At 40.8% G+C, this 20,529-nt stretch overlaps 1 protein-coding gene across 1 annotated transcript; it reads left to right on the top strand.

The window, feature by feature from the left end:
• The first annotated feature begins 300 nt into the window (after positions 1-300).
• On the top strand, positions 301-17,131 carry wdsub1 (WD repeat, sterile alpha motif and U-box domain containing 1). Its single transcript, XM_084337767.1, has 11 exons — positions 301-708; positions 2,377-2,564; positions 2,745-2,840; positions 2,995-3,088; positions 5,727-5,760; positions 6,187-6,227; positions 8,630-8,736; positions 12,842-12,868; positions 13,305-13,484; positions 15,160-15,294; positions 16,631-17,131. Exons 1-11 carry the CDS (start codon positions 311-313, stop codon positions 16,780-16,782), a joined length of 1,452 nt encoding a protein of 483 aa, XP_084193893.1. The 5' UTR covers positions 301-310; the 3' UTR covers positions 16,783-17,131.
• Positions 17,132-20,529: the final 3,398 nt, after the last annotated feature.

Below are 20,529 nucleotides of genomic sequence, written 5' to 3'. Positions count from 1 at the left end.
TCTGCATATTGATCCTATGGATTTTGGAAACAAAGTAACTCAATAAGTAACTAAGCACAAGTAAACCAGGGTAAAGTTACTATGTTTGAAAGAAACATTTCTTTCTTTCGAATGTGTTCTAAGTATAGGCACACTTTCCCAAATCCCAACCTAATGCAACTTTCAATATAGTAATAATGATGAACAGAACACACCATCGTGACAATGAGCTCTCAGGTATTAGTCTAATTAACAGTGCAGGATATATTGTATATTTTGTTTAAGCTACAGTGTACTTATTTCTTCTACACATTTAGGACGACCTCTTCAAATGGTGTCTCTGATTTGCACTTTGCAAGACCATCGAGATGATATCAACTGGTGCGCATTCTCTGCAACACTATTTGCCACCTGCTCTGGGGACAAAACGGTGAGAATCTACAACAGCCAGGACTTCTCCGAGTTGCCCTTCTCACCACTGTCGGGACATGGCTATGGCGTCCATTGCTGTTCCTTCAGTGCTTGTGGGCAGTTCCTTGCCTCATGTTCAACAGATGCAACTACAGTCGTGTGGTCAATGGCTACGGGTGAGATCGAGGGCATCCTAGAGCATCCAGGTCGTAGCCCTGTCAGGGTTTGTGTCATCTCCCCTGACTCTACTCACCTGGTGTCCGGTGCGTCTGATGGTACCTTGGCTCTGTGGGATTTCCCTTCAAAGAAGCTGCTCAGGTAAAGTTGATAAGTTGAGTTGTGTGTTGAACTATAGAATAGAAAAGAATAGAATAGAAATACTTTATTCATCCTGAGGGAAATTTGGCACTACAAATCGCTCACAATAAACGGGAAACGTTTGGGTAGACTAAAACAAAAGTCACGAATATGAATAAAAATAAGCCTAAGAATAAAATATGGTCCGGGATATACATTTCCTATGTTACATCTAATATAAAATATACAGTAAAAATATACAGTAAGTGTAAAATTGTTAAAGTAAAAGTCCAGGAAGATAGTACCCTGTGCTCAGTGATGCATTTTAAAGTGTGATGGCTGTCGAAACTACCTACTATTATTAAGTTCAGAATGCAACATACATACATTACTACATAAGACTACAGTACATGCATGCATTGTATGCACACACACACACACACACACACACATTTATAAACATATGCAAATAGGGCGGCTACGTGGCGTAGTGGGCAAGGCGCTCGCCACGAATGACGGAGACGCTGGGCTTGCCTGTTCGAGCCCAGCGCTCCACATTGCTTTCAGTTTAGCTGGTCGTTCATACTAATACACATTGGCCGTATTAGGGGGTGGGAAACTGATGGGTGGGGATCGGGCGTTGTGGACAGCGACTCCTACAGGTCGGTTGATGCGCCTGCGCAGTAGAATCAGGAAGTGTCGGGGGCAGCGTGAGCCTCCCACGCGTTACTCCTCGACACTGAGAGATCGAGCTGCGCAGGTGAAAAGATGCGACTGCTGTTACCTCAAGTACCGGAGGGGATTGTGCTATGTATGACTTAGTCCACATTGCAGCCGGCTTGTGGGAGGCAAGAAACAGCGTTCGTGACAGGGGAGGGTTGAATTGGATGATACGAAATTGGGATGGGAGAAAATATAGAAAATGGGAGAAAAAGTGGATAAAAAATAAAATAAACATATGCAAATACACATATATTGCCATGAAGCAGGGAACACACACGCATGCACACATACACAACACATGTTTGATTGATTGATTGAAAACTTTATTAACAGATTGCAGAATGGGTACAATACAGTACGGCTCAATACAAACAATTGTTAAGGGGATGCAGACCAGAGAAATACTTTCGTCTTGTTTACATCAGGGTCCCAATGTAATTGTATGTAAAATTAAAAAAGCAATGTAAAATTACTGTAATGTGATCATGTAGCCTAATTATTGTATGATCATATAAAGAGTGTCACTATTAATTATGTGCTCGTTTTAACTAATGTGCTTTTGGTAATGATGATATGCAATGACCACTTTTAAGTAGAAAAGCCTAACCAGGGACAGGGGTTGCAAATTAGCCTTGGCTAGAAATCCTACATGCAATGCATCTGTATCTTGTTATTGTAACTTGCTACAATGTTTTCTTTTGCATTGTCCCTGAAAGATAAACTAATAAATAAATAAAGCTCGGCTATATAGGCCTATCACGTTTGGTTAAACACAAGCTCCTCAACATGACAGTCTATAATTCTCCTGTCTACCTATCCTGAGTGTTGACGACAACATATTAATGAATGTAGTCTGTAATGTCATAAATGTAAATAGTCCGTTTCATCTGGCTAAAATAGGTTAAAGTCCTACACCAAAAACATTTAGCTCTGTTAATGCTGATGCTATTTGTGTTTTGTCTAAAGGACTGGGGCAGTGTATGACACTACCATGGTAGCCTGCTCCTTCAGCCCTTGCAGCCAGCTGTTTGTGACCGGATCCACCTATGGAGACCTCCGTCTGTGGGACCTGAATATGGTCCAGCTCCATGCAGAGAAAAATGCTCATGACCTGGGTGTCACCTGTTGCACCTTCGCCCCCAACCTCCTCTGTGGTGAGACCTTGGCGTGGTTACTCAGCCACTTTGGGATGGAATATTACACATATTTTAATTGCAATGTTGCTGGTAATAGCATTATGAATGACACATGATCTCAGCTAATTAGCATTATGCTAATATTGGTTAATGGAACCACGTAATAATTTAATTTGCATGTGTGTTTGTGTCTTTCAGGTCTTTCAGATAGTCAAGTGGTGCAGTTTCGTCTGGCGTCCTGCGGGCAAGACAGCCTGCTGAAGATCTGGGTCATCCACAAGTCCGGACCAGGAAGTACGTTGGCCTCCTTGCATGCTGCCACGCTTCTCTTAGTGCACACAGAGCAGGCCAACTCATCTGGTTAACAACCAACTGTCAATAACTGTCTGACTGATATATGCTTCTCTCTTTTGTCTTGAATGGGATTTGTGTCTTTCTCTCGTCCCAGGCTATAAGATGCAGCTTCTCTGCACGTTGACGGGCCAGTCTGCTCCTGTGCTCTCCTGTGCTTTCTCTTCAGACGGACAGTTGCTTGTGTCTGGGTAAGACGATGCTTTTGACCACTAATTGTCCTTTAAAGACAGATCGTTCTATTGCATAGACAAATTTTTTGTAGATTGATGATGACGCATTTTGACAGAACGGTCTATTCGTAGGCCACTTTAAAGACTCATGAAACTGTAGTATTCCATTCAACCACAGGGGGGAGACATGCATCTAAAATTAGCTGGACCCGTCCAGGGACTAGCCTCGAAGTGTCGGTTACTCAACAAGTTGTGAAACTTGGCTTATGACTCCTACGTTATGACTCAGTGCAGGGTTCCTATGCGGGTTGGAAAAAAAAAGTGCGGGAAAATCAGTGTATATGTATATATTTTTTAAGACAGCAGCAGTATTTCTGTCATGTGGGTTCCAAGTCATGCTTGCCTTGATACAGAAATTAAGTCTGAAAATATTTTTCATGATCTGCATTGAAAGGTTTCATGTGATTTTCAAGATACAGTGCAGTCTATGAAGTCTTGGGACGGTGAATTTTTTTTCTTGTTTTGCAATTTCTGTGACCTTTTCCTGTTTCTCCTTCACTTCCATAGTAAAATTGGATATGGAAAAAATCTCTATTTTTGCTTCGGGTGACCGGTGATGATTTATACACTATTTTCTTTGAACCTTCAAGGACTGAATAAAATAACACTGAGAAGTCACCTACATATCCCATACTGTATTCTGATGGATAATCCACTGTATACCTAAAATCCTATAAATCCCATTCAAATGTATTGAGGGCATTGGTCTCCGCTTTGTTAGCAGGAAAGTCTAAATTATTTCACGATGCCCACATAAGGGTCACGGACTTCAGGCAGCCATTGATTGCAAAAGACTTGCAACCAACCAGCCACCCATTTTAAGAATTCAGATATGTTTCCAGGAAGGAAGAACATAGGAAGAACATATATGAATTTTATGAACACAATATTATGTGAACACTATTCTTTCCTAAAGCTAGAAATCAGAGAACCCTCCACTGAGATGTAAAATCTGGGACAGATTAAAAATCTCCATAGACAATGAATGGGGCTCTGTCTTTCCGAGGCCATAAAATGTTTCACGTTTCTGTGATTTCTAGCTTTAAGTGAGAGTGGTGCATTGTCACAAATACTGACTGAACTGCCCTGGAGCACAGGAAGAAGAAGAAGAAGAAGAGAGACAAGGGCAGCCGGGAGCAGACATGGGCTGCAGCGTGGAGCCGCGCTCAGGGACCAATCTAAGTGCTCCTGTCCGTCTTCGCCAAGGACGTGACAGCGTTGGCGATCTGCATTGGGTTTAGGGATGCACGATATTGATTTTTTGACACCGATACCGATAACTTTATGCTCCTCAAGCCGATACCGATACCGATAACCGATATTTATTGTATTATAATATTTTTTTTAACTGTATATATATATATTTTTTTAATCAAAAACATTTTTTTTGGAGTATTTATAAGCTCCGACGTCATCGGTACTGCTATCGGTACTCGAGAAATTATGGAGTTTTTTTTTTAGGAATTTAAACGTCGCAAACTAATCTTGTTGGCCGTTGTCTATCTCTCCTGCCTCTGTGTCTCTGTGCTTGCGCGGGGAGCGGGCTGCCTGCTCTCTCCTCTCTTCCCCTCCCACACACACACACTCACTCACTCACACACACACACACCGAGTACAGACAGCTCTGCTCTCATAATGGCGGACAGAACGAAATGTTCAAAAGTCTGGGTCTATTTTACTAAAGTCGATGCTGACAACGCTCGTTGCCACAAGTGCAACAAGACATTTGCCAGTAATGTATAAGCGCTGGTACTTGTCAATGTGGCTGGCGGGGAGATAACGTTAGCTCCGAGTAGAGTAATGGCTGACAATCCGGAGGTAAATAAACGAACGAGAGCTTCTGATTGGTGGTAAGAAGAAGAGGTGGGTGCAAGCCGTGGGACGTAATTGGCAGATCGACTTGTCTGTCTCCGAATGTAACGTGACTACGTCACAGCCAAGAAAGGGAGCGCTGGATTTGTGAAAAACTCCCTGTTCCTAAACCACACACTATCAGTTTTACCACAGTACTGGCAAAACGGGAGGAGGCTATAATAAAAACAAGCGCCCTTCATCCAAATCCACCCACACCGGATTTCTTTTAACCAAAAAATTTATTATATGTTATCGGAGCTATCAATAACGTTATCGAGTTTATCGGGATGACGTCATAATTGCTGATATCGGCCCGATAATTATCGGCCCGATAATTATCGTGCATCCCTAATTGGGTTTATCTCTCTTTGGGGAGAAACCCTTGCGAGCACGGGGAGAACATGCAAACTCCACACAGAAAGGCCCGTGAGATACAGTACCTCACCTGGGTACCTGGCAACCTGGTCCTCAGGTCCTCAAGCGCCAATCGAACCCAAGACCTTCTTGCTGTGAGGAGACAGTGTTAACCACTGCACCACCATGCCACACAACATGCAGTATGTTAATTCTTAAAATGGGTGCTACTCTCCTTGTTAAATGTGATGACTTTATTTAAGTTAATTTGTCAAATTTAATTTCTTTTGGTCCCCTAAAATGTGTGGACTTTAAGACTTCCAGACTGCACTGTGTCTTTGTGTTTAACCTACACGATTACAATGTCATCTCTTCCTATTCCCTGAAGCTCTGTGGATAAAACCGTCACCGTCTATGATGCTGTAAGTCATTGTCTCTTTTTTTAATGTCTCAAATAAGTCCCAGTTCTTAAAGGCCATATCAGTGATCCAACCATAGAAAAATGGGTAGCCCCATGGAGACATGTATTCATGTTCTAGTTCATCCATACAAGGACAAACCTAGTACTTTTTTGTTTTTAATTGTATTTTGTAGCTGTAAAATCTTTGTTTACATTGTTTCTTGTAAAAAAAAAACGATGTATAGTAAATTGGATACAACTACAGATCAAACTCCAAGAATGTATGTGAATATACTCCACACACTGATATGGCAAAAAAAAAAAAACATAACAAGGACTGGTGCTTTCTGTAAAGGATCTGATTATTTATGCCTTCTATCATCTTTATATACTGTACGATTTCAACCCTTGTCTCCTTTGGCATTGAGCTGGATCATTGTGTTTTCAGAACAAGGCGGTTTTACTGTACACCTTGACCCAGCATGAGAGGTAAATATTCACCCTTATGGTCAGAGTTACATGACATCAACAGTCTTGTTCATTTGAAATTGGTTTTGTTTTCGGCAGCGAGGTTCTTGACTAAAGAAATCGTCGACTAATAGTCTTATAGGATTTGATCGACTAATTGATTTGTTGATTTAATCGACAAATCTGTAAAACTCAATGACTACTCGACTAGGAGAGGGGTCAGCCATAGTCTTTGTACATACAGTAGCCATTAATAAAAGCCTGACTAAGCCTGACTAGAAGTAGACATGTCATATGAGTCAGAGTCACACATTCTGGTAATCGGGAACAATGAGAAAGCTTAGTGGTGTGTAAAGGTAACGGACAACTACTGTAAATGGCAATGCTTCATATTCCACATATTCCAAAATGCTAAATATTCCACTTTTCATATCTGCTTACCTGCTGTCTGCACTACCAACTATGACTGCTACTATTGAACCTGGAGTGCTACATACACAATGTGAAATACTGTGGTATACACTTGTCACTTTTACTTTTGCCACCGAGACGGCAAGGTGCTGTAGATAACATTCAGAGCTTGAGACCTCCGGTTTGAACAATTGCACTACAGTATGTTCACTTTTCTCAGCAACTGAACAGTAAATGGGATTTTAACATTGAAATCAATGCTAATTACATCATAACCAGCTAGTGTTTCAGTCATTCATTTGCGTTTGCAGACAAAAGAATTATATCCTTTATTTAACAAGGATAATCACATTGGGATTTCCACCTCTTTTTCAAGTGGTCCCTGGCCAAGAAGGCAGCATGCAGAACATTTTACATATAGAACAACATTAAAACAAATGCAAATAAAAACAAGATGGTAAGAGAAAACAAATACTGAACAATAGAGAAAATATCTCCACATTTCAACGGAAACGGACAATATTAAAAACATAAGCACTCCATGACAAATGGGTGTCCAATTATTTCTTTAAAATGAACAATTCCAATGTCCTTTTTCTCAACATCCCAACTACAACTAGAGAGAGACAACACCATGCATTTTCAACAATCAAATGTCTAATATATATATATATATATATATATATATATATATATATATATAGCAACATGCACTGTTCATTATAACCAAGGGGCATTGTATGTACTACTACTACAAACTACTTGCACAAAGGTACAACCTTGAAGGCAATGACACGACGCACAGCAAACACAAACATTGTATTACAAGGATACAAGTCATACACACACTACTATTCTATGCCTCTGCACAATAACAGTTGGACTATACTACGGTATATTCTACAAAAACATTGATATACATCTATACAACATTTATTCAGAACGGCTTTGTACAACCAAACAACTACTACCATTACAACTTCAACTACACTATACTAAACCACTTTGTACACCCAAAAAAGCAACACCAGTTTTTGCTACTGGTTGCTTCTTGCTGTTGCGATTAAGTCTCCGTCGCCGCTTCACCAGCTGTGTCCTCCACCATCACACCTTGTACTTCACCAGCTGTGTCCTCCACCATCACACCTTGTACTTCACCAGCTGTGTCCTCCACCATCACACCTTGTACTACACCAGCTGTGTCCTCCACCATCACACCTTGTACTTCACCAGCTGTGTCCTCCACCATCACACCTTGTACTTCACCAGCTGTGTCCTCCACCATCACACCTTGTACTTCACCAGCTGTGTCCTCCACCATCACACCTTGTACTTCACCAGTTGTGTCCTCCACCATCACACCTTGTACTTCGGCCACCCCTGCATCTGCTGGTGTTGCCTCAGGTGACGTTAGTCTTTATTTTTTTTTAAACTTTATTTTTTTTAGCGTTTATCGCTTTTCTGGTCAAGCATGACCGACAGTTGTAGGGTGAAACGGGAGAGAGAGCAGGGGGAGACATTCGGCAAATGACGGCGAGTCCGGGAAACGAACTCGGAGTCAACCAGATCCGTGACGCAGCACGGAGTCCCGCGACGCAGCGCGGTAACATGGTGTGCTACTGGAGCACCCGACGTTAGTCTTTGCAGGCATTCATTCACATGATTGATTGGAACCAACTTGTGTATGTTAAAGGCATATCAATCTCGATGAAAACCACAAACTGCATGAAAGAACTTGTGACTCGAGTCGCACACATCCTGAAGAGGCCACGACAGATGACATAAAACGTATGCGTACATGCCATACCTCCTTCATTAATTTGGGGGAAATGTGTATTACCAACTATAGCATGTCGCGGACACATGTGCTCCACTGAGCACCCATTCTAGTTTACTTATGTTATTCCACTTTTATTTCCTTTTTATCTCATTATATTTTATCTTTATATGACTAGTGCTCTAATGTGTCTAGTGCTCTTACTGCTGAGCTGACCTGTTTCTCTGTGCTGCAGGTATGTGACAGCGTGTGCCTTCTCTCCCATCTCCTCACTGATCGCTACAGGATCTATGGACAAGACTGTAAACATCTGGAAGGTGGAGGATGGATACAGTGGTCATGGTGGGCACAGCAACACATACACACACACATCTCAGTCTGATTAAAGATATAGTTCATATTCTTGGAACCCTAGCTCTATTATTTGATGTTGATGATCGGTAGAGTCCTTTCTCAGCACAATCCATGCTGTTCCTCACACTAGCTCCGGCTAGTTGGCCACAAACCAATGCAAAGTCAATGTGGTCAAGCTCCTGTCTGTACAGGCTGACTGAAGCTCGCTGAAATCTACTACTCGGTTCACAGCTGAACAACATAATTAATAAGTAAGAAATAGGGTTAGGGTTCCAAATATCTGAAACATCCCTTTAAGCTTAACGGCATTGTCTATATTACAGCATTAGTTTATGGTTTTATAATTCAACATTTCAAATGTGTATGTCTACTTCCTCCATCTCTCAACCCCTTATCCATGGAAAATAATGGAAATGCCCTGGTATGTTTTTACTACCCTCCTAGACACTCTAGACCAGGGGTGCCCAACCTTTTTTGAACCAAGATCTACTTTTTAATTTGCCACCTAGCCGAGAGCTACCAGCCCAAATTTGTCCTACTCTCGGCTAAGATAAGATAAGATAAGATATTCCTTTATTGATCCCCTTGGGGAAATTCAGGCATAATAGCAGCATGGGGGAAGGGGGTACAGGTAGTAAAAACAACACAAGCAGTGTAAACAAATAGGTCAATATAATTGACTATCTAACTAACTGAAAAATATATTCAGTGTCATAAGGTGCATAAGGCTAGTATTAGTAGTAATAGTATTACCCATTCAATATGCACATGACAGAAAATATTATATGGCATATAATATTTTCTGTCATGTGCATATTGAATGGGTATATAATATAATATGCTATTTTATATATCATTGTAACAGTGTAGTGTAGGAATTACAAGAATGACAAGACTGTAACTGTAACTTCTCACGTTTATTTCACACTCTGCATACACACTGACAAGTGACAACACACACACACTCAGTTCAATGGGCATGAGAAAACATGTGTTTACATTGCCAAAGCAAAAGTGGAACAATACAATCAAAACAAAAATATATGTACAATTAAAAGGGAATAGGAATGATGTGTAAACAGAGCTGTCACATTGCAAAATGGAATACAATCAAAAAACAATTCCACAAAAAGGTCTGTCAACAGTCACTGATAGTTCTCCTTTATCTTGTTTTTTTTATTTTATTAAATGTCTCTTAGTGAGAACGCTGGCACTGGGAAGAGGTAGCTAGTTTTTCAAAGTCTGGGTTGTAGGAGCTGGTTGCAAGCCTCAGGCAGTCCACAAGATGGTCATCTGTCAATGTGGTTCTGTACTTGGACTTGATGATCTCTTCATGTGAGAGAAAGCAGACTCACACAGGTAGGTTGATGATGATGATCCAAATAATGCTGTTAAGTTCATGGCACATCTCCTGAGGTTGGGGTACTTCTCAGGCAGCAGTAGCTCCCAGAACTCTGCCTTCATCCCTTGTGTTGCCCTGGCTTTAATCTCAATGTCAGTTTGAAGTGTGAGGATCTCGTTCTCCACAGCATGGCTGTCCAGATTAAACAGTGTGGCCACTTTGGATGTGATGTCATCCACATCTACAGTTCCAAATGGAAAACACATGTAGCTTGCAACAGGTTCAAGTATTGAAAAGTCTGTGAAGCGCTTATCAAACTCTGACAAGATGCTTTGAACTTGCTCCTCATAATGTGTGCAATCAAACTGTGCGGTGTCCTCACCCTGACGTTGAAGTTCTGCTTGCATGCGGCAGCTCGTCGGAGGGTCCTCGCTCTGGCGGCAGTGAAGTCTTGCTTGCGTTGTTGAAAAGTAGCGTCCTCTGAATGAACCTCTTTTTAGCTGGTGGTGTTCCATTCATCTTGCAGTTTTGAGTGACTCAAGGCTGGTCTCAGAGCCATGTTTATACTGTACCTGCCAGGTGATGGACCCGACCCCCACTCATGCCACTACTCCATGAAAACAAAGGCATCAATTTGCATCCCTATGGGTGAAGCTCGCTGTCCGGAATGTACGGAATGTAGACGGTATCGATTGGCTCAGGCTGCCGACTGCTTGTTATACACAGGACTGCTCGAACGTGTGTTGTCCTCCCCTCCAAATCAAATCAAATTAAATGATTTTACAAAATAATCTCGCGGTCTACTTGAAACCAGCGCGTGATCTACTGGGCACGACTGCTCTAGACCCTCTACTCTTCTAGACACTTACTCTTCTAGACCCTATACTCTTCTAGACCATCTACTCTTCTAGACCCTCTACTCTTCTAGACCCTCTACTCTTCTAGACCCTCTACTCTTCTAGACACTTACTCTTCTAGACCCTCTACTCTAGACACTACTCTTCTAGACCATCTACCCTTCTAGACACTCTACTCTTCTAGACCCTCTACTCTTCTAGACACTACTCTTCTAGACACTTACTCTTCTAGACCATCTACTCTTCTAGACCCTCTACTCTTCTAGACCATCTACTCTTCTAGACCCTCTACTCTTCTAGACCCTCTACTCTTTTAGACACTCTACTCTTCTAGACGCTCTACTTTTCTAGACACTACTCTTCTAGACCCTCTACTCTTCTAGACCCTCTACTCCTTTAGACACTCTACTTTTCTAGACCCTCTACTCTTCTAGACCCTCTACTCTTCTAGACACTTACTCTTCTAGACCATCTACTCTTCTAGACCATCTACTCCTCTAGACACTTACTCTTCTAGACCATCTACTCTTCTAGACCCTCTACTCCTCTAGACACTCGACTCTTCTAGACACTCTACTCTTCTAGACCCTACTCTTCTAGACCCTCTACTCTTTTAGACCCTCTACTCTTCTAGACCCTCTACTCTTCTAGACCCTCTACCCTTCTAGACACTCTACACTTCTAGACACTCTACTCTTCTAGACCATCTACTCTTCTAGACACTCTACTCCTCTAGACACTCTACTCTTCTAGACCCTCTACTCCTCTAGACACTACTCTTCTAGACCATCTACTCTTCTAGACACTACTCTTCTAGACACTACTCTTCTAGACCATCTACTCTTCTAGACACTTACTCTTCTAGACTCTACTCTTCTAGACCCTCTACTCCTCTAGACCCTCTACTCTTCTAGACACTCTACTCCATATATTTAAAAATATAATAATTTTTTATATAAATGGAAATGTATGGTTGAAACATTAAAACACACACACACTAATAAGCATTGGAGGCTTTTAACCAGGGCCGGACTGGGGAAATCATTCAAGGCCAGGAAATATAGTGCGAAATATAGCCCCAGTCAGGCCACTTTTTAAGCGGGGGGTCCCCCACCAGAAAATATTTTGTTACATACATTCTGGTGCAGGAATTTTTTTATTTGTACCCTTTAAATGCCAGTGTTTGTGAGGGCATCACAAATTATTGTTAAAAAACAGGCTAGCATATGTATGATTAGCAACAACACTGCTTTTGATGAATTTTCTGTTTTTTTGTAATGTCAGATTGAAAATAATACAATCTTTTATTCAACTTCAGCCCTGATCATAACACCACATATTCATTGTATAATTCTAACCCTTTAAATGCCACTGTGTGTGATGGCATATATTTGCAATATGAAATGCAAAGTAGATTTTTCTGGGGGGGATTATTACAGGCTAGCATGTGTCAATGATTAGCAACAACACTGATTTTCATGGATTTTTTGTTTTTTTGTAAGGGTCCCGCCTCCACCAATCACATGTGGTTCCCTTTGTATGTGTGTGTGTGAGAGAGAGATAGTTCTCCAACTTGTGTGAGTTGCAGTGATCTCCTGGTTGTTCCCCACCTAGGTTATCTAACTATTGCGCCGCTGCAACTAGAAACAATGGCCTGGCCTGCTTCTAAGTTCAGTGGCCTGACTGCATAAAAAAAAGAAAATCGAATTTTTTTAATCATCTGGCGACCCTACCGCGGCGGCTCGCGACCCCCACATTGGGAACCACTGCCTTACACAACATGAGCCTATTGTACAGCAGCCTCACTGATTGATTTAGACGTAATTTCCCAGGTACAATGTAACCTGTCATTTGTTCTGCCATGTAGTAATTGACATCAATTTCTATGTTCCAGGTGAAATTGCACTGATGTCGAGCAAAGGTAGGGAGCCATACAGTTTATTTATATTATAATGCTAGGTACTGTATTCTTAGGGGCCAAGCACAAAAGGTGCGAGGCAGCTATTATAATTGTATGATTTCTTCTCTATTTCTTATGTAGCGTGTCTAAGTCCACCACTGTTTAAAAAAAAAGAAAAGAAAAAAAGATTATTTGCCATAAGGAAATTAGCTTATTATGCTTGGCCCCTTAATTGCCGCTTGCGGCTGTATCTATTATTATTTTCCTCATGTTCCAAATCGCACCACACATATCCAGGCCCACGTCAAAACATTCCCCCTGCAATGACCGATCAACAGCTTATCCCAGTCAACAACATCCTGGAAGAAGTCATGCATAAAAGCTGTTTCTTGGCCATTCTCTGATGCTGCAATTAACCAGGATTCACTTCCTGTTTGACCCCCTCTCTCTCTCTTAGGGCAAACGGTAGCAGGCCATTCCAAGCTGCTGGTCAGTGATTGGTCAGAAGGGGATGTGTCAGGGTGGTTGGTTGAGGAGGGTCTGGATGGGTTAGTGGACACGTTTAGAACCAACAACATTGATGGAACAGAGCTACTGAATCTGACCAAAGAGACGCTGGCCTCAGAGCTACACATAGGTGAGCAACAAGTCACACACACACTGCACCACATAGAGCCACAAATCATGTCAAACCCAGATTCGGCTCAAATAAGGGACTAAACACGTTTCGCAATTATGCCACATCAATGTGGAACGCCCTACCCAAAGCTGTAAAGGAATGTGGATCACTACCCACTTTCAAAACCTCTCTCAAGGGACACCTACGGGAGACTGCAATTCAACACTGGCCCCTGTAAATATCCTAACCCAATCATTCCAACCCCCTCCAATGTACAGTCATTTACCTAGTATGGTTTTGTCAATAGTTCAATGTACAATTGTGTTTGTTTGTACAGTGTCTCCTCCCCCCCCCCCTCAATGTACAGTGTTACTTGGTTATACAGTATGCCCCCCGCCCCCCCCCCCCCCCCCAACCACCTCCAATGTAAATTACCCAGTATGGCTGTCAATATCCCAATGTACCCAACCCCCCCCACCCAACCTCCAATGTACAGTTTCTACGTCAAATGTATATACTCCCTTTTCTTGACTCCTTCTGTATCACAAACAGTACTGTATTTGCAAATCTGGTATGTCATAAATGTATAGATGTAGCAGTACTGACTATCTGTATGTCATGTATGTCATATATGTCTATATGAATTGAAAATGGGGGACCCTGATGGAAACAAGACAAACGTCTTTCTCAGGTCTGCATCCCCTTAACAATTGTATGTATTGAGCCGTACTGTATTGTACCCATTCTGCAATCTGTTAAATAAAGTTTTCATTCATTCATTCATTCAGCCGTTAGGTATTGCTTGGCTATTTGCTTTAATTCTCAACTTTTCCAGTCGCTAATAAACTTAGTTCTGATGCCAACATTGAAATAGTAAATTAGTACATTTGCAACAATGTCTGATATTGCCTTTTAATCTTAGCAATAACAATATTAGTCTGGAATGGATTATGTACTATTAGTCATCCTCCCGTAGATAGATATAGATGAACAATTGCTCAGTAGGGTGTGATGAAACACAATGGCTATTGCATGAATACATGCTATAAGGACCCTTTCACAGTCATAAGACTGCAACCATATATTGTAGAATAGCCAAGAAAATACTTTCAAAATAAAGGTCTAAATCACTGCTCATTGTTGGGGAACTCCCTCTTGTGGTCAATGCCCAAACACACACATTACTGGGTCAGAGATGAGTGACAATCAGCTATAGTGACTAACCTAAATCACTGCTTTCTTACCATTACTCTAATGCTCAAATAGCATTATATTGACTCGCCTTGCACATGTTCATTATCTTTATCTCCAATTCTGGCCCACAATTTGATATTGCAGATTATACGCTAGCCAATGTGATGAAACACAACGACAATTGCAAATACAACGACTTATAAGCTTGTTACAAAATATGACTTTCTGTGCAAAACCTTTTTATTGTAAATGAAAAAATTAAATCACAAGTACACAAGACAAGGACTGTGGTTGCATCACATCGTAGGCCAGGGATTTTTTTAAGAGAGAAAGCCTTGGGGTTCCTGGGTGGGGGGTGTATTGTGTGACTCAGCGTTATTCCACCTGGCCTTCCATTGATTTACACTGTAATTCACGTGGCTGCTACAGGAATTGAAATTGCTCTGTGCTAAGCCTTCTCTTTCATCATGTCCCCTGTTGTTCCCGCCTGTGTGTGTAGAGTCTGTTGGCCTGCGGAGCAAGGTCCTCAGGAGGGTGGAGGAGCTGAAGGGGGCATCGGTGTGTACGGGCATCCCTGATGAGTACCTGTGCCCTATCACCAGGGAGCTGATGAAGGAACCGGTCATCGCTGCTGGTGAGAGAGGAGTCTGTCTGCCTGCATGTCTCTCTGTCTGGGCAACCACCTTATCTTGCTCCTATGATCGGCTACAGTAATATTATCACATATGAGCAATCAAATAGCAGGCATATAGATCGCAGAAGTGACATTCAATTTACTTGTATAGATCTTGCCATTCCATGCCTATTGTTGTGCCAAGGTTGTCACATTGTCTATATGGTTGCTAAGCAACTCCTAGCTGTGCAAATACAATAACAAATGGCTCTCTGCTAACTGCCATTCCCAGGGGGAAATATCATACAGTATGCATAGTAGAGTATTGTAGCTTAAAACATCATACAGTATGCATAGTAGAGTATTGCAGCTTAAAATATCATACAGTATGCATAGTAGAGTATTGCAGTTTAAAACATCATACAGTATGCATAGTAGAGTATTGCAGCTTAAAATAGCATACAGTATGCATAGTAGAGTATTGTAGCTTAAAATAGCATACAGTATGCATAGTAGAGTATTGTACCTTAAAATATCATACAGTATGCATAGTAGAGTATTGTAGCTTTTGAACCAGGGCAAAGGGAGTGTCACTTCTGCGGTCTATACGGAGCAGAATTAAAGGGATGGGTCTGATTTTTGGAATCCTAGACCCATTTCTTACTTACCAGTGATGATGTTGATTGGCATTCTGCTCTTCATATTAGCTCTGGATAGTTAGTCACAAACGAATGCAAACTAAGTCAATGGGGATATGCTCACTTATACAAGCTGACTGAAGGAAATCGACTGTGTGCACTGTGGAGTACATTTCAGCGAGCCTCAGTCATTGACATCTCAGTCTTTTATTCACAATATGAAATCGGATAATGTATGAAAAAAAAGATGTTGTATAAAAACAATAGAACGTTCAAGGTCACATGTTATAGTAAATTACATTGCAGCTGTGATGATCTATGATCAATGTTATTCATTATAATACACTCCCTCTCATGTTGCTTTAATACAGTATGTTTTATCATGTAAATATCCACATATTCTATGTGTATTTTCATTCTGTGTTGTGTGAATGTGTACACTATGGTCAATATCTGAAATGAGAGAAGAAAAGAAAACACAAAAACCCCACTAACCTTCTTACTGTCCTCTACTATCATGCACTCTTCCTAATATACTAATATGTCTACTACTATGCACTCAACACTGCAGCACCCACGTTTCAACACTTTGATGAACATTGTTACTCAGCTGAAAGAGTTGTATCCTTCCTGCTGACTTGTAGTACAGAACTTATAAGTCGCTTTGGATGAAAGCATTCAGCTAAATGACAAATGTAAATGTACACTTTCCTTAACAGATGGCTATTCATATGAGAGAGAGGCTATTGAGAGATGGTTGCACACCAAGAACCGCTCCAGTCCAATGACCAACACGCCTCTGATGACCACACTGCTCACCCCCAACCACACCTTGAAGATGGCCATCGGACGCTGGAGGACCAGCCACTAACATCTGTTAGACCAGTGCTTCTCAATGAGGGGTCTGGAAGGGCTCCCAGCAAATTGGGAATAGTCCTCATTTCACTTATTTCCTTCACTAGATATTTGCCCAATGAGACTATTCTTCTCTTTCTATATCTAGCAGCAAAAGCCATGTCAGAAAAGGTTCCGGAGTCTAAATCTTATCAAATGGGGGTTTGAGGCCAAATGTAATGTGTAACAATCCAGGAGTCCAAAGGTTGGGAGCCAAAGCTTTAGACAACCACAAACCAGAGGGCATGTATTCATGAAGCTGCTCTGAATAGGAATACTGATACTGGATGATGGTAAATGGTGCATTTATATAGCGCTTTTATCCAAAGCCGTTGGATAAAGTGCAGTCTGCACACTAGACTGTGTTACCATCACAATGTGCTAGTATGTATTAATTAACAGTGGTGGTAACCAGTCAATACTAGTGGGATCATAGTCCACTCTAGTGTGTGGCCGCTATTCTTTATTAATCAAGTATGTTTCTACTTTCTAGCCAGTACCTAGCATTTCATTGTTTGGATGGGAACTTCCCGTGTTAACCCCTCTCGTTGCTATGTTAATGGTTTGAAATGGGGTGAGACGAAGGAGCCTTGAAAGAACCATTTGTACATTAAAGACTTTAAAGATCCCCTCCACACCTATTTTTACCACTTTCATTTCCCCCCAATAATATTTAATATTAAATATGAATATTAATATAATTAAGAATATTGAATAACAATTAGTTTGTAATCAAACAGCGACCTCTAGGCAAAAGAGCCCCGCTTGGTGTTTTCTTTTGGTGTGATGTGTGGGTTGCAGTTGAGTGGGGATAGGGGAGGGGTTGCTACTGCTGGCCACACCTCAGATTCTGCTAAGACAGGTCTAGGAAAAAAAACAATATAATAAGTTATCCAACCCACACATCACACCAAAACAAAAAATGTAAACAAAGTGCAATTACAGATTCAACCCTTAAATGAATAACGTGACATTTTCCCTGGTCAGGCACATGTCACCGTTCCTAATTTGCCCTTCAGCTACCTGTCATTTAATCCATCCTCATTGAAATGCACGGCAAGCTAACAAGCAAGTGTGTGGCCAGCAGCACCCATTATCTTAAATGAAGAATGCTAACAAGCTGTTTGGCAGTTAACTGGGGTGCAAATAAATATTCCCACAACAGAAACGACAGACTAAGATTCAAAATGTCAAAATCTTTAAAATATTACATTATCTGTTTTCTGGTGTGGTATGTATGTTTTCTTCTTTGTAGCCATACTTTAGAACCTCACGAGTCCAAACTCCCCGGCGATGGCAGTTGACATGTTTAAACTGTACTGATGACTGACATAGTTATTTAAGGGGAAATATTTCAGATTTTTGAATCTGTCCTATTTCTTATTTACCAGTGATGATGTTGAGTGGTAGAGTAATTGACCTCAAGCAACAGTTGTGATTGGAGGATCAAGGAAAGAGGGCAGGGTTTGAGATAAATGTCTCAGCACAATCACTCACATAGTTACACACATACACACCCAGTATAACCACAGTCTGACACTGTTGGCCACTGAGTCGCTCCACTGGAGCAGTTGGTGGTCAAGTACCTTGCTCTTCAGCATTTCAGCGGTTGGTATTGAAGGACAGGAGAGCATTATTCATTCACTCCCTCGCCCAGATTAGCCCTGCCGGTCTGACCAATGACCTTCCTCTCACAAGCCCACTTCTCTAACCTTTAGGGCTACCACTGCCTCGCGTTCTAGCTCCGGCTATTTAGCTACAAACCAATACAGATTGAATGGGGTCATGTTCCTGTCTGTACAAGCTGATTTCAGTTTGCTTCAGTCAGCTTATACAGACAGGAGCTTGACCCCATTGACTTTGCATTGCTTTGTGTCTAACTAGCCCAGAGCTAGTGTGAGGAACAGCATGGATTGTGCTGAGAGAGGGCTCTACCGATCAACATCATCATTTGTCATTTGTGGACCCCATTGGAAATAAGCGGGTCCAGGTATTCATCTCTTGACATTTATTTCAATGTCTGATGTGTTATTTATTTTCTACGAATGCCTGCATAAATCAAATCAAATCAAAATTGTTAAGTAAGAAATAGGGCTAGGGTTCCGATCAGAACTCTCTCTTTAAAGTTCTAGAAACATGCAGGGGATCAAAACCAAAACAGTCAGTTCTAGCTGACATGCTTGTAATCATATCTTATCAACAACTCTACAAATGTGCATGGTTAATAGAATGGCCTATACTTTCTTGTTGACACATATTTTGTTAATTAATTTGGTTGACCGACCATTAACTGTGAGGTTCAGATGAATGAGGTTTTACGGTATACACCACTCCATAACCATGCGTGGTCACTGCAGAAGCTTCTTAATCACTGTATAGACAATCACTGTAATCACTGTTTATCACTGTCAAAAGACAAGGAGGGTTTATCTTTCCATAGATGTTTTATTCTACCACAATAATAATGTGGTAACATAGTTTGTAATCCATAGTACAACTCTGAAAATGAAATATCATAACTATGTACATAGAACAAGTGAGAATTCGCAATAGCTGCGACCACAGGTTTTTGTGAACCGACAGAGTGACCTATAAAGCTGCTGGTCGCAGCTAAAGAAAAAAATTACAATGTTCTCTGGTGTTTAGGCCAAGCTGTTCCTTAAACACTGCCTATCGTTCAAATATAGCATTTCAAATACTGTATGTTCTCTGCTATGCAAAAATAGCATTATGCTGTGTAGATTGAAGCAATCAATTCAATAAATAGATAGATTACATCAAGACGGTTCCAGCAGTGTCTTTACAGTGCATCTTTATCAAATGTACAAAGAAAAAGAATCTTCAGTGCATTAAGTAATATCCTTTGAAGGCTGTAATGCTGACAATGATAATTAATACTTAAGAGGGAAATATATATTCTGTAGATATAGTGTACACCATACAAATATAAATATTCTTCAATAGTCACTTGACAATAGAAATGGTTATGTCCTGCCACTAATGCAAGGATCACTGGGAGCATAATTATCTCAGATATATTTGCAAGGACAAATTAAATGTTGAAAAGCTATGCTACTTCCTATTGTAGGTACAGTATGTCATTAATTGAATATGCCAATGGCCTTACAAGATTAGCTGTAGACATAATTAAGCAGAAGCATAGTAGCCTGAGTTTGAATCTGGGGCTGAACGATTTGGAAAAAAATATCGAATTGCAATTATTTTCACTGATATTGCAATTGCGATATGATTCACGATATTAGAAGGAATGGTAAATGTTGTCATTATTCACATTTTCATTGAAAAACATTCAAATGATCATGAGATTTTTGTAGATGAGAATCTGTACCAAACAAGGATGATTAAAGATGTTTTCTTAAGTCTAGAATATGATTTGTAGGCCCGGGCTTCTCTGCAACACTTCATTTAGAAAGGTATTTTGACACACATTTAGCCTTTTTAACAAATATTGCGCTTCTTGCTAATTAAATATCGCACTGTCATATTGCGATTTCAATCAAATTTAAATGAATTGTTCAGCCCTATTTGAATCTACACTGCTAGTCGATTGTTGATGCAGTGCAACAATAACTCTACAAAACAGGCTCAAAAAGAGATTCTCAAACCTCACTCTCCTTTGCTACAGTTTGAGAGGTACAGTCTATTGTGAACAGCCTGCAGTTGTGTGCTTTAGAAAATGAAGAAGAAAAAAACAAACAGCCAA

Source organism: Notolepis coatsorum, assembly GCF_963971535.1.
Source record: "Notolepis coatsorum genome assembly, chromosome: 20".
NCBI classification, from domain to species: Eukaryota; Metazoa; Chordata; class Actinopteri; order Aulopiformes; family Paralepididae; genus Notolepis; species Notolepis coatsorum.
Note: the sequence above shows the minus strand (reverse complement) of the source record. Positions and strands in the feature narration are given on the sequence as shown.

Bases quoted from the DNA above. Each gene is read 5' to 3' on its own strand.
- wdsub1 (XM_084337767.1), top strand. From the start codon at position 311: ATGGTGTCTCTGATTTGCACTTTGCAAGACCATCGAGATGATATCAAC. The intron at 2,841-2,994 runs GTACGTTGGCCT...CTCTCGTCCCAG, and splicing joins CCACAAGTCCGGACCAGGAA to GCTATAAGATGCAGCTTCTC. The intron at 12,869-13,304 runs GTAGGGAGCCAT...TCTCTCTCTTAG, and splicing joins TGCACTGATGTCGAGCAAAG to GGCAAACGGTAGCAGGCCAT.